This window comes from Acromyrmex echinatior, chromosome 17 (genome assembly GCF_024713525.1).
Source record: "Acromyrmex echinatior isolate Ae372 chromosome 17, ASM2471352v2, whole genome shotgun sequence".
Lineage (NCBI taxonomy): Eukaryota > Metazoa > Arthropoda > Insecta > Hymenoptera > Formicidae > Acromyrmex > Acromyrmex echinatior.
The window spans coordinates 5,821,275-5,836,160 of NC_141868.1; the positions used below are offsets into that span (position 1 = coordinate 5,821,275).

Below are 14,886 nucleotides of genomic sequence, written 5' to 3' on the forward strand. Positions count from 1 at the left end.
TGAAAAAAAATAACTCACTAGTTCCAAATTTTTAATGCTTATTCGCATCTTCGAACTTAATAATGATCTTAAAGTTTATTCCCAGTGAGAAATGATAATAAAATCGATAATAATGTCAATCTGATGATTTCAACATCGAATCGATATCAATTCGATGTCGATTCCATTATCATTTTTTATCTATTATATTTCGGGTAATCAAGTGGTATGAATTATTGGACTTATTTTATTTTAGATTGTTATTTTTTAATTAATTACTAGCAAGTAAATTACAAAATTACACATTTAATTTACTAATTTATTTTCTTTTTTTTTTTTAAATTGTGAACTAATTCTTCGAACTGGAAAAATTTAAATTTATAACATTAGTCATTTTGGAGATTTTTAGAAAATCGTTCTATAACTTTCACCTTTAATTCTTTCCTCTTTTCCAAAATTATATAATTGTGAATCAATCTTGTGAATACTCATTAAGCACAGTGAATGTGTAATATTTTGTTGTTTAAGACTTAAGGAGGGCCTTTTTTTGCTACGCCAATATGAATAGTAATCGCAAATTAAATTGATAATTAATGATAATGATGTGAATAAACATCTTGAAATAATGATGGGCGTTATTTCGTTATCTGTTACTGAATAACCATTATCTGTTGTTGAGAAATAATTTTAGTAACCATTATCAAATTTGAAAACTAATGTTATCGGATTTAGGCTCGACTGCATCAATGTTATTTTAATTTTAAGTGAGATTTAAAACTCTTTCTGTCTCTGTCTTTTTTTAGCTTTAAAACGAGACAAATAGAGTTTTAAGTCTCGCTTAAAGTCAAAGTGACATTGATGCAACTGGGCCTTAAACGGTTATTTTTAAATTTTAAATTTTATAAGTAAATAAAAATTTTAAAAATGATTTTTTTCTCTTTTTCCTTTCAATTATTATATTTTATTTTTTAATCATATTAATATTTTTTAATTGAAATATGGCCGTATATAGCACAGAAATTTGGGCTATTAATTAATAATTATATTGACATCGATTATTTGTGCATAAATTTATTTGTTTGCACAAATATTTTGAATAATGAAATATTTCAAAATAGATTTCTTAAATGACTTAAATAATGAGAAATGATCCAAAAAATGTGACTATTGACTAGAATATGTAGGGTATTATAAAAAATAATCGTTTATATAACCGATAATTATTTAAATAACCGTAATATTTTGAAGTAACAGTAACTGTTATAAGGCTAATGAAAAATAACTGTTTAGCGCATCTCTATCTTGAAATTCTATAAAAATCACCATTGGCATCGAAATTGTCGAGTTTTGCGCTTTTGTCCGCCGATTACCGATCGTTACACCTAATTTCTTAGGAAAGACAATGTAGGGCAGCGGCAAACGTTTACTTTTCTTCCAAGAGTCCGGAGGAAATTGAACTCGCCGAATTTATATCGGTTTTCAGGGAAGATGGATAACGGGTGAGAATGAATCACACACTCTCCGACACGCCATTCAATAATGTTTTATTCCAGATCCGATCTATTCTCTCTTTTCTCTCGCCGCGTTCGTTACAATAGAAAAGATATTAGTATTTCTTTCTCTCTCTTCTTTTTTAAATATCGCTTTGACTTCGACGGCTGCGAGAGTCGGGCGATTTAATCGCCGATATAATAGTAACACTCTTCTTCGATTATTCACAAAATTGATCAAACGTTTCAAAAATCTTATGTGAAATAGGAAATCCGATGTAATAGGAAAAAGGAAGAAAAGAGAATGATTACATGTATATAAAAAGAATCTTTCTTTAATTAGTATCGCGGAAAGATACAAGTAATATATTTCCAAAACGAGATGAACATTCGAAGTAATCTTCGCGCGATTTCCGAAACACTCGATCAGTTTTTCGTGAGTCGAATCGCTTCAAAATGCGTAAGAAAAGAAGGGAGGGGATTGGGAGGGCAAAGAGGGGGTTGAGAAATAGTCGAGTTGGAAACAATGTATTCCCGATTAATATTCTCGATATTCCGGAGTAAGTTAATTGTGCTCGCTTTAAGTACATTTATTTATTGTCCATTGCGTACGATTACTTCGTCGGAAGGCGCTCTCAGAAAGATTGAAAGAGAAGGGGCTGTGTCGCCTGTTAAACGTCCGATAATAAATAAAGTTAGGAGTTAAACGAACAGGTGAAGTTGACGCGAGATCAACTTTAACTCAAGCAGAACAACAAGTCACGATATCATCAAAATGACATTAAAATAAATCGGAAATGATCGAAAAGTGACTTTTAACGATCATTTTAGAGTCATTCTGACATCATTTTGATATCATAGTGACTCGTTGTTCTGCGGGAATGCTCCTAATCGAAATAATACAAGTCACGAGGTGCTCGACTAGAATTGGTGGGTCACACGATATACACTTGCTCGATAAATGCACGTAGACGTATATGTGTCTTTTTTATGTGTGAGAGTGTGTGTGTGTGTGTGTGTGTGTGTGTTTGTGTGTATATATGTATATATAATTTATGCACAAGGACAACAGTAACAATAACGACAACAGCGAATATGATAACGACCGATGATTTCTGCATCTCTGTCTCCATTTTCTTTTTATTAACGATAGAGATGCTGCGAATGATAACCACGTCGCGAGACGCTCAACGTCTTCGCAGATATAGACCCTCGAATTTCAGTTCGATTATCAATAACAGCTTAATTAGAATTAAATCGAGAAATATCCACAGACTTCTGTATATTGTTCTAAACTGCCAACAGCAGTCTTTATAATGAAGCCATGCTGTCATATTTAGTATGGGATAAACATTATTTACTTATAGTGAGAGAAAAGTTTTGTGATTGTAATTACATGTTGTTGTAATTGTGGTTATTACTGTTATAATATTAGGAATAATAACTACATTGAGAAAAATGTTCTAGTTATCTCGCGATTAGAATGTTTGATAAATTTAACTACAAGTATTGATTTATATCTTTGATGATTTATATCTTTCTGATTGTGCAATCAATACAAAACATTTTTCTAGTGTATAGTTCTATGAATAAATATACATATTTGACAATGAAAACGACTACAAATATTATAATTATTACTATAAAAATGGTTTCAATTACTATAAATTATAACCATTTTTGTGGTAATAATAACCATTTATTATAGTCATTTTCGATTATAGATATATGTATATTTGCTGATAGAAATATATATAGTAATTATTATAATATATCAGTAATAATCATAATTATGGTAATGTATAATTATAGTAATAAATTGTCTCAGTGCAAGAAGTAAAATTTCAACGTACCGAGTATGCGACATTAAAGGCATTGTTCAATATTTTTATTTAAAATAAACGTTATCTATTTACTTAGAATAATTTAGATTAAATTACATACACTTTTACTGTACACTGCAAGTATTAGTATATATCCTACAGTAAATATTGCTACCAGCTTCATATTTTCATTCCGTTTCATTCACCAGCGATCTAATATACAGAAATTTGTGGGAATATCAATGTTAGCAATTTGCTAATTCCAATCTCCAGACGCGCACATCCAACGGTGTCACTGTGTGCGTCTCTCTGCGTCTCATGTAGCCACGATGAAAGTAGTCCAAAGTAGTCTACAATTGCGCCACTTGCTCGTTATTGGTCTTGCTGGTGGTGCTGGACGTTAGCGAGATCTCGGTGACCCCCACGGACGTCCGCACCGCCGAGGTCAGGGCGCCCTGCAACGGCACGTTCTCGCTCGCCGACTCGCAGCCCGTGTCTGCAAAATCACAAGTTCCATCAGTCATCCGAGAGTAAGGGTGGAAAAACAGAAAGCGAACGTCTGGCTAAGAATGCCCGGAATGCATTGTCGCGCCCGTTCACCTTTTAGGGGGCGAAGGGGTTCTTCCACCTCCGTTCGAGTGTCAACACGTGCCGTCGCGATAAAATAATTGAATTTCTTCGTCGCGTTGGCGTATCGACGTTCCGCTGCTGGCGACAAAAATTTTATTACGAATAAAATGATTTTCAGTAATAGACCGATCTTTTCCCGCCCGAAGGGAAGTCCCGGGGGGAGGAGGGGAGCGTTCGTTACCACGCCACAGCCGTATCGAATTATGACGTCAGAAGCGAGAAGTTAGGTGAATCTTCTTCTTGCACTCAGTCATCGAGAGGATCGAAATGTCTCCTCAAGAATACATAAAAGTCAACAAAAATCAAAATGACCTCCTGGGGAAAATTTTTCTCATAATTTTTATAGGAATTGGAACATTTTTCAGAAATACTTAGAAATATTCGAAAAGTTTACATTTTCTCTCAAAATTTTTTATATAAGTGAATTCTGAAATATTCTGAAATTTCTCATCCCATAATTTAAAAAATATATTTTTAAATTTTTTAGATTTTATAACACATTTCATCAGAAATCATATTTACAAAAAATCTTAGAAATCTTACGATATTTTAAATTAGTTATTTTATAATATATGAAAAATTCTGAGAAAGATTTTCTGAGAAATGTTTCAATTTGTATAAAAAATATGAGAAAGTTAATAAAATTATATAGAACTTTTGAAAAATTATATGCCAAATTTTGAGAAAAATTTTCACCAGAGCTTATTTTTATTCTTCACGTCAATAAACAATCCAATTTTATAACTAAAAAATCATTTTGACTTTTATAACGTCAAAATAAATCATTTTGACATTTTCTTGAATTGGTATGTTCTTTGGGTTTTTCTCGCATGCCGTTGCCGAGAAAACTCAAAGCTTTTCCGTCCGTACGATAAGTGAATTCTGATCGTCAAATCGATCAAACGAAAACTCCGCTTTTACGACTTTACTTCTACCAACGAAATCGTTAATTTTTTTAACGAAATCGTCGAAATGCCAGAAGAATTAAAAATTCTTTTGGCATTTCAACAGTTTCGTTAATTTTCGGGAAAAAACGATTTTGCTGAAGCATCTAAAAGTTTATCGTTAGATCTGAAAACAATTTTGTTGGATTAAAATTATTGTACATTCAAATTGTAGGACATTCAAATTAATCGTTAGAATGTCAAGACTTCTTGTAGCATTGTTCATTACGTTTAAAGCATAATTATTTTGATAGTCTAACAAAATTATTTTCAGATCTGTATGTAACTGATATACTTCAGCAAAATTGTTTTTTTTTCCTGTTAAATTATTAACTCTGTTATATCGGATCAGTAGTGCAAAAGTTCCGGCCCGATTTATTATTCAAAATTCAACCTGCAACTTCGTTAAAACTAAACAAAATTTAAATTTAAAAAAGTTTTAAAGCTTCAAATCTCTACTTTCGAAAGGTCAGTATGTTTTTCTCTAAGTTTCTGTGAATTTGATAATTTTTACATATAGAAAACTGCGAGCTGCACAAAACAGTAAATTTCTCTCTCATTTTGCGAGCCTGTCACGTACTCGAAAAGAACTTGCGAAAATTTTCGACTTTCTAAAGTTAAAGTTTAAAGTTTTCCCTACAAAATCATTTTAAAAAAGTTTCTAGAATTTTTTGTTACAGAGTTATCGCAGATTAAATAAAAAGAACATTTTGACTCTGATCGTCCATAATTTCGTTAAAAATAATCGTGCAGCAAATATAAAAGAATAGATTCTTAAAGCCAAAACTTCGCTCTATCGAATAGTATAATTACCAATCTGAGTGAAATATTGCGAATATTCTGAGTTTACATACAAACTTTTTTGGACTCAAGCCAGAACTTTTGTACTGAGCCAATAAATTCAAGGTATTGCTGCTGGAAGGATACATTGGGAGAAAAAATGCAATTAATTATTATAATTTAACTATTTAATATTATTTTTTAACTTATAATCATTTATGCCAAATTATATTTCTTTGTATAATTATAAATATAATAATTATTAAAACATTGCATGTGTAACAATAATTATGAACATGCAGCTTTTAATAATTATTTTACCATGCAGTTATAGTCACAAATACCAAACATTTTTCTCCCAGTGTAGAACTAATGCAGATTGAATTGTACGCGCGGGGCAATAAAAAAACTCTAATGCAGGGTAATAAAAAAGAGGGCGCATATTTTGTCGATAAAACACAGGTCGAGCGCGATCAGCAGGAAGCTAATTTATTTCAACAAAATAAAAAAAAAAAAAAAAAGAAAGAGGAAGGAAGGAAAAAAGAAAAATTCGCATGACTTCTCTTTTTCTCGCTTCTGACGTCGCAATTTAGTACGGCTACGACGGAAAGAAACGGCGAGCTTTAAAATTCACTTTAAAGGAAAACGACCGATATTACGTAACGTAATCGCTGTTCCTCGTTGACGCAGCCGCGCTAGATTTCTAAAATTTCCCTCGGATAATCCGCCTATAAATTTGCAAGAGGACAAAGGACCGTAGAACTGACGGTGCTGCGTATTAAGTTAATAATTTAGCGCCGCTTAGACCGAATCATCTGGGGTACCATTAACGTGCGCGCGCGGATTTTCCCTGTAATCCGCCTCGTGAGTGCGTATAGCCGGCCGGTGTGGCGCGATGGTTAATCATGGCAGCAATAACGATTTCCAAGCGGAAAATTAACGTTATCAATCGATCCCGAAAAGAGCGCATAAGGGAACGAGACGCGGCCGTTAAAGCGAGCTTCTCTCCCGCGCGGACGGTCGCGCGTTATAAATAAAGCGTTTAATAAACTAAAAGCTTTCCGGATCCGCGCGGATTGGCCCAGATTTTCCGGCCGGGACGTTACAACGGCCGGCGTTATTCTATCGAATATCAAGCCGTCGACGTCTCTTCTCCCTCGTGTATCGATTACTTTCTTTTAGTCGCAAGAGTCGTGCGGACGGCAGCGGGCGATTTGTCGACGGCGCGGATCGGATGTCATATCGGATTTTTCGATACAACGGCGAATTCAGTCGTCGGATTTACGCTGCGAGTCCCTTTTAAAAGCCGTCCTGGGAAGGGGGTGGGAAAGGGAGTAAACTCTTTGCCGGCGTTTACGTTATTATTTATTCCGTGTCACGCTCACGTCACGCGCGACCTGACATTCGATTTCGCAGGGAAAACTCATTTAAATTTTGAATTAGAAGGCTCATTTTTAAATTAATCCTTTTCTTCTTTGTAACTTTGTCTTTATAATCATCATTGTAATCCCGTCGTTACTTTTTTTGTAAATAATAATGAGAGGGAAATACACAGCTGGTAAAAAATACAAATAAGAGAAAGAATCCTATACTTGATCGAAGTGGATTTGGCTTGATAAAAATTTAATTGAAAATTTACATATGAATATTATTCAAGCTCACATCACGCGCGACATGACATTCGATTTCGCAAAACTCATTTAAATTCGAATTAGATGGCTCATTTAAATCAGCGTTGGTAAAGATTAATGTTTTTTTTTTTTTAAATAAAACATAATGTGTTTCTTCTTAAATATGTTTTTAATGCTTCAAATATGCTTTAAGAGGATCCTAAAGCGAAGCTCGAAGTCACCAAAGGTCGCTGTTTTAGCAACGCATCGACATGTCTTTATATACTACCATACCAATATCTCACGCATCTATGATGCACGCAGTCTCGCACGTTTATATCAATTTTCGTATAACAAATTCGTCTCGATAAAGCGCCCAGTAAAAAATTTTTCATGCATGAATATGTATAAATATGTATAAATATACATAAATATATACATAAATATCCATAAATATGTATGAGTATATATGAAATATGTCCATACATGTTCATACAACCTTCTTTCTTTTGTAAAATTACTTTTTAGCGTAATCGAAATAATAATAGTAATATGAAAACAGTAAAAATAATTAAAAAGTTTATTTTTACACTATTTTTAGAAAAAATCAAGTGTGAAGAAATGTAAAAAAAAATTATTTATAATTATATATAAAATTATGCATAATTATGTATGAGCAATTTTTTTTACATTTTTCCAAACTTGTTCTTTTCTAAAATAAATAATGCGAAAATTATCTCTTTAGTATTTTTCATATTTTCACATTACTATTATTATTTCTATTACACTGAAAAGTAATTTTACAAAGGAAAGAAAGATGTATGAACATGTATGAATATATTTTATATACAATATAATTATACATATTTATGAATATTTATGTATGTTTGTATTTATTTATATATATTGATGCGCATGAAACATTTTTTTACCGAGCTCTAAGTCTAATTCTAAGAACTCGACGTTATTTATTCGTGCAAATTACGTGTTTGTGGATTACTATTTCGTAAGTACAGATTGCAAAACTTTCGTATCAAGCAAATGTCAACGATTTGATAACTTGAAACTCCATGTTACACTAAGAAATGGTAAAAAATATATCAATTTCAAAATTTTTGGTCGTTTTTCTCGGCATAAACTCCATCTCACAAAATCGTATTAATACTTTAATCCTGGAAAAGGATTTTCGAATCTGCAAAAGAAAAAAAAAGTATTTGTTATATAAAAATTATGTAATTTAGTCAGTAATACAGACGGTTTTAGGATCCCTTTAAATAGTACTATAAAAAAAAATCATATTTAAAAAATATTAAAAACATCAATTAAGCATGTTTTAAATCGTTAAAACACGTTTAAAATATGTTTTTTATCCTGATTTAAATTAACTCTTTTCATTTTTGTAATCTTAGCTTTATAATCATTATTATAATTTCGTTACTCTTTTGTAAATAATAATGAGAGGGAAATAGACTGACAGGTCTATAAAAAATACAAATAAGGGAAAAAATCCTATATTTGGTCGAAGTGGATTTTGATATTTGATAAAAATTTATTTGAATATTTACATATAAATATTATATTATTCACGTTTACGTCACGCGTGATATTCAATTTCGCAGGCAAAACTCATTCAAACTCTAATTAGAAGGCTCATTTAAATTTAACTCTCTTTGTTTTTGTGTTTATTTTCATAATCATTATTATAATTTCGTTAATCTTTTGTGAAAAAAATGGTTTGATAAGTGAATATCGAACATAAAGAGTTTTTGTTGAAGTATCTAAAACTTTAGGTAGATACAGATCTGAAAATAATTTTGTTGAACCATCAAAATAATTATGTAAAAAACTCAAACTTAAACATGATAAGCAATGCTACAAAAAGTTTCGACATTCCAGTAAACAACTTGAGCGTCCTGTATAAATATTTTGACAGACTAACAAAACTCTTGTTTTTCAGATCTGTATCTAGCTAAATTTTTAGATACTTCAGCAAAACTGTTCTTTTCGTGTACAAATAAGAAAAGAAGTTTTATACCAAAATCCGCAAAGTCGAAACAGATTTTGATGCTTAATAACAATTTATTTAAAAATTTACATCTGAATAGCACCAAAGTTCGTTTCGATCGAATGTAGAATAGGATTCTTTTCTAAATACAATATCTTTTAACAAAGATAGCAATTCTGCTAATTCTTTCAAAACATCTATCTTTATTAAATAAATAATATAATTATCACATTATTTGTGCATTATCGAATATAGTGAAAAAATGAGGAATTAGTTACGTCAAATATTCTGCCAGGCAAAAGATAGTTTTTCCATGCAATGCATATCACAATTTTGCTCAAAAAAGAAAAAACGAAATTAAATTAATCAGATCACGTAGTTTGGTATCGCGAAACGAGCTCGTAATAACTAGATAAAAAGAACAGTTTTATTGAAATCTACATTTAAAATTTATTTAAAAATTTAGCTGGATCTGAAAATAATTTTGTACCATCAAAAAATAATTACATAGGACGCTTAAACTGATTGCTAGAATATTAAATCTTTTTGCATTGTCATTAACGTTAAACTTTAATCGGTATTCGTGGATTTAATCGACCTGGACATTTTCTTCAATTATGTATGTTATGAAAAATTATTGATAACAAATGTTTTTCACATAATTTTACGTTACATAATTATTCCTTAAATTTTGACCTTTAAAATGAAAAAGAATCGTTGAATTATGTTAACTCTAAGCAAAGATGTATTGAATTAAAATACATTAGATCCGCGAATATCAATTAAAGAAATTTCGGAACAAATTAGGATTCGTTCTACGTAATTATTTTAATGGTCCAACAAATTATTTTCAAATCTGCGTTTGATTAAATTTTAGATACTCCCATAGCAAAACTTCTTTCCGTGTAAAGATTTTCCAATAAGAAATTGAACACCATTCTAAATATAGCGAACCAAATATTTAATATAAGAATGAGATAGATATCTACGCTATTCTATCTTACGCATTTATCTCATCCTATATTAACCATATCCTAAATATGGCAGATCAATCAAAAGTCTAGCATCAATTTATCCAAACGGTGTCCAATTTCTTGGTATTCATAATCGGTTCTTATATTTAAGATCATTTTAAGTATAATTTGGACATATTGAATCCTTTTACTTAGATATCAGGTGTCATGAAAGGAAAAGAAAAGATCTTAAGTACAATTGTACAATCTTATGATTTCATAAATCAATCACAGAGCTATGTTAATATCTTAAAACAATTAATTAAGACAGTCTTAAAATAAAAACAGACTATGAATACTAGTCGTAGTTATCAGCAACAAGTGTAGTGAAACATTTGTGCTCTCACATTTCGTCATGGAGGACGCGCCGGCGCTGCTGCTTTGCTTCTTGAACGTGCTGCCTATGCAGACCTTGCCACGTATATTCTTGTCTGGCTGGAAGACGATGATGTAGACCTTGGGCGAGTAGAGGCAGACCAGAGTGACGGATGCGCTCAGGCTGATCGCCACGCAGAGGGTCGTAATCTGAGTCTCATGGGCGTTTCCAGTACCGAAGTAGATCGGCACAAAGGCGAGCCAGATGATGCACGTGGTGTACATGGTGAAGCCGATGAACTTGCTCTCGTTGAAGTTCTCCGGGATCTTACGTGTCTTCACCGCGTACACGGTCGAGATGAGGATCAGCAGGGCGTTGTACAGCTGGGAGAACAGGAAGCTCATATCCTGGATGTTGCACTTGAGAATCACCTGACGGCGATCCGGGTACGAGTGCCTGGTACCCGGCGGCTCGATGATCATCCAGACCAGCGTGAGCACCACCTCGGGAGTCGAAAAGGAACCGTCTGTCTCTTTCTTTTTCTCTTTTTCTCTTTTTCTCGATCAAATGAAACGCGCAAAAACAGAGCAAAATGCCTATTTCGAATATACCTTATTTTAAAATATTTCTACACTGTTGAATTCGTTATGTCAAGTTATTGTATATCCTAATTTGAGCTATTTTTAATTATTATAATTATTATAATTCTTTAATTATCATAATTATCATAATTATCATAATTCTATAAGTCATCACTACCCAGAACAACAAATCATTATAATCAAAATGATTCCAAAACGATCATTAAAAATCATTTTTTAATCATTTCTGATTCATTTTAATATCATTTTGACGTTATTGTGACTTGTTCTGCTTGGGATACTTCCACTCATATGTTGTTAATTTAAATAATCAATGGAGTTAAACAGTTTAACTCGAAAAGTATATTAAACTTGACTCTTAAATTTTTTTATTTATAACAGCATACATTAATATAAATCCTGTTTACTTTCAAATTAAGCGATTCAATCACAAAAGTGATTAACTGTAGTTGTTTTTTTAACTATATGTTTTGTATTAAAATTCCTTAATTATATTTAATTATATAAAATAATTATATAAAAAAAAAATAAGATAAAAAATCTTTAAAAATACTTTTAAGAGAGCTTAAATTTTTGTAGTTCATAGTGCCCCAATCTCTTCTACCTTAGATAGCTTAAAAGATTATGTCTTTCTCATTCAAGATTATTGAAAATCAAATAGAATATACATACCCTCGACGACGAGGATGATTGCGTTGAAACAAGTGAAATATCTGGTTTCGAAACAGGAACTTCATTTTCCTGCAATCAGGATCGGAATTCACCTACCTGAAAGGCGATTAGCGCGGCCGCGATGCAGACCTGCGACGTGGGACTAATGTACCGCGGCCTGACAGCAGACCTCGAAGCCGAGGCGAAGATCCTGGCTATTCGGTTGGTCTTGGTGAGTAAGGCGCCGTACACGGCACTGAAGCTCACACCGACCCCGAAACGCTGAAGGACGCAGGTAGCCGTGGTCGGCGTGGCGAGAAGCACGAAGGTGTTCAAGTAACACACCAGGACGCCCGCCAGCAGGATCACGGTGAGTTCTCGTCCGGAGGCGCGGACCACCGGAGTGTCGCGGTGTTGGAAGAGCAAGCATGCCACCGCCAGGGTCGCCACGATTCCTAGGCAAGATATTACCGCAGGTACGATGGCGAAGGCGCTGCTCCACCTGATGAAAGTGCAAGTGAAAAAACGCGCAGATCATGTATTTTTTAACAAAATGAAAAAAGTTACAGTTTCTTCTATATTGCATTTAAGAGTAATATAAAAAGTTCAGCTGTAATTTAGAACCTGGAGTAATAAGAAATAGATACGTTGTTAAAAAATAATTAAAATAAAATGAAAAAATTTTCATTTTCATTTTCAAACAATAAAATTGTATCGTTAAATATTTGACTTTATTGACCTGTTTTAGATGTAACATTTATTTTTATACGGAACACATACATTTCCAATTTGCAGAGTTTATATACACCTGATATATCTTTTAATTAGTTTATTGTTTTTAATTGTATTTAATTAGTTTCTGTCAGGAGCTAATTTCAATTTGAAAAACATGCTACACAAATTGTAGTAATAAATAATTCTCTTTCAATCTATCGCCAAACATTAAACTGTCGGACAGCAATTTTAGTTTAAATTTAATTTGCAAGCGCAAATAATAATGAATGTGTGCGATAAACAATATTCCCCAGAATATTTTGGGGAAAAATAATTTTAAACTTTAACAAAATAAAATAAATAGCGAGTACACAATGGACAATAAATACAATTCTCTTTTAAAACTTTTACCACGTCATCGCACATGAATTGAATTTGAATTCATTGAATTTGGACATTTTCCAAAATTCTCAAAATTTTACAGAACTCTTTTACACACATTAAATGAATCTATTTATTAAATATACAAAAAATTAAAATTCTTAAAAAATTAAATTAAATTTGTTTTCTCTTTTTTCCTGAAAGTGATCATAAGCCATATTGTCGTAGAAAATTCCGAAACTAAATTTATTTTACAGTATATTTAGTTTCTTTTTTATTCTGAATTCCGGGATTATTTCTATTAATTCTAGGATTAACAATATTCTATATTTCTTAGTGATTCTTATAAATAACGTCTACTTATGTAATTATATAGTGTTCGTACTCATAGAATCATCTTTGTGTTTATCAGATATTAAACAAAGATAAATGATGCTTTATATTTATAAGAGTAAAACAAAAGTCGACAATATGGGATCTAAAAATCATATTGAAAAGAATTACTAATCTATTCTTAGATAATAGATTAATTAGGTGATAACGGTCGAAATAGTCAGTAAAAAACGCAATAGAAAAGTAGCTAAGGAAGACGCAATTGACGGCATTCTCTCAAATAAAAAAAAATGCGCTACTCTTATATAGAGCTCTAACTCGCCAATTGGAACGCGTTCTAACCCGAAGAATACATAAAAGTCAACAAAAAATCAGAATGATTCTATTTTAATTCTCAACAGTCAAATTTTGCAACCAAAGTCATCATTTTGATTTTCTTCTGACTTAAGATGCCCCAAACAGAATAACAAGTCACGATAACGTCAAAATGACATTAACATGAAACGAAAATGATTGGAAAATGACTTTTAATGATCATTCTGGAGTCATTTTGATATTATAACGACTCGTCGTTTTGCTTGGGGGTGTTTCTTGGGAAGCGAGTGAGTGAAGCGAAATTTCGGGGGAGAGACGCGTATGCTCGTACCTGATATGATTAATTGGTAGCTGGTAGCACCCCCGTTTGTCGGGATGCGGCCAGAAACCCGGGCCGCAGTCCATGCAGGTGTGCTCGTCGTAGACATACTCGTACGCCTCGCATTGGTCGCACACCCAGCAACAAGTGTCACCCTGTTGCTTCTTTATCATACCTGGCTCGCAGGGTAGCGAGCACGCGGAGATCGGTATGTCCTTCGTCCCTCGCGCCCACACCATCTCCTCCGTACGAATGTCCAGGGAGTTGTACCATTTGCCCACCACCTGTCGACCAGAGATTTGGCACGTGGTTGACCCGCCAGCTGAACTCCAGCACGCGCAAGCGTCTCGTTTCGCGATTTGGAAGCTGGTCAAATTTTCCCCCGGGTACCAGTTTATCGTGTGCGAAAGAGAGAGAGAGAGAGAGAGAGAGAGAGCAAAATAGAAAGAGAGAGAAGCGTTATTTGTTACTCGTTCTGGGACCAAATCTCTTCAAGTGCAAAACCACGATACAGCAAACAGAACAAAAAATATAGCAGTACATTGAAGAGTACAAATATCTTAAAGAACATAAAAAAAAATAAAAATAAGAAAAAATTATGTAACAAATAATTAAATCGAATATAAGTGTGTCTGCAAGTATAAATGTGCAGAAAGGGCGAGAGACCGCAAGCTGGAAAAAGCAAGATTGTTAATGGCATGCATCGCAACTGTTTCCAGAGTGAGAGTGAGAGAGAGAGAGAGAATCTACCCAAGCAAAACAACAAGTCATGATAACGTCAAAATGACGTTAAAATGAATCATAACTGATGGAAAGTGACTTTTAGTGTTTAGCTTTTAAGCCATTTTGACGTTATTTTGTGTTCTGCTTGGAAAAGCAAATCAAAGAGTCATCGTGACATCGAATGGCGTCAAAATGGCTACAAATTGATTATTAAAATTGACTTTTTGGCTAATCGTTTTAGTGTCATTTTGATCTTTA

At 32.8% G+C, this 14,886-nt stretch overlaps 1 protein-coding gene across 18 annotated transcripts in view; it reads right to left on the reverse strand.

Annotated features, from left to right (window-relative positions):
- Positions 1-1,506: 1,506 nt before the first annotated feature.
- Positions 1,507-14,886, reverse strand: part of mGluR (metabotropic Glutamate Receptor) — a 49,033-nt gene continuing 35,653 nt past the window's right edge. For all 18 annotated transcript variants that reach the window (XM_087415105.1, XM_087415106.1, XM_087415102.1 and 15 more), the window contains 4 exons: positions 13,918-14,189; positions 11,961-12,345; positions 10,622-11,093; positions 1,507-3,788 (listed from right to left, as the gene is read on the reverse strand). In XM_087415105.1, coding sequence (XP_087271231.1) covers positions 3,643-3,788; positions 10,622-11,093; positions 11,961-12,345; positions 13,918-14,189 — 1,275 coding nt within the window. In that variant the 3' untranslated portion in view covers positions 1,507-3,642. The remainder of the gene's footprint in view (positions 3,789-10,621; positions 11,094-11,960; positions 12,346-13,917; positions 14,190-14,886) is intronic.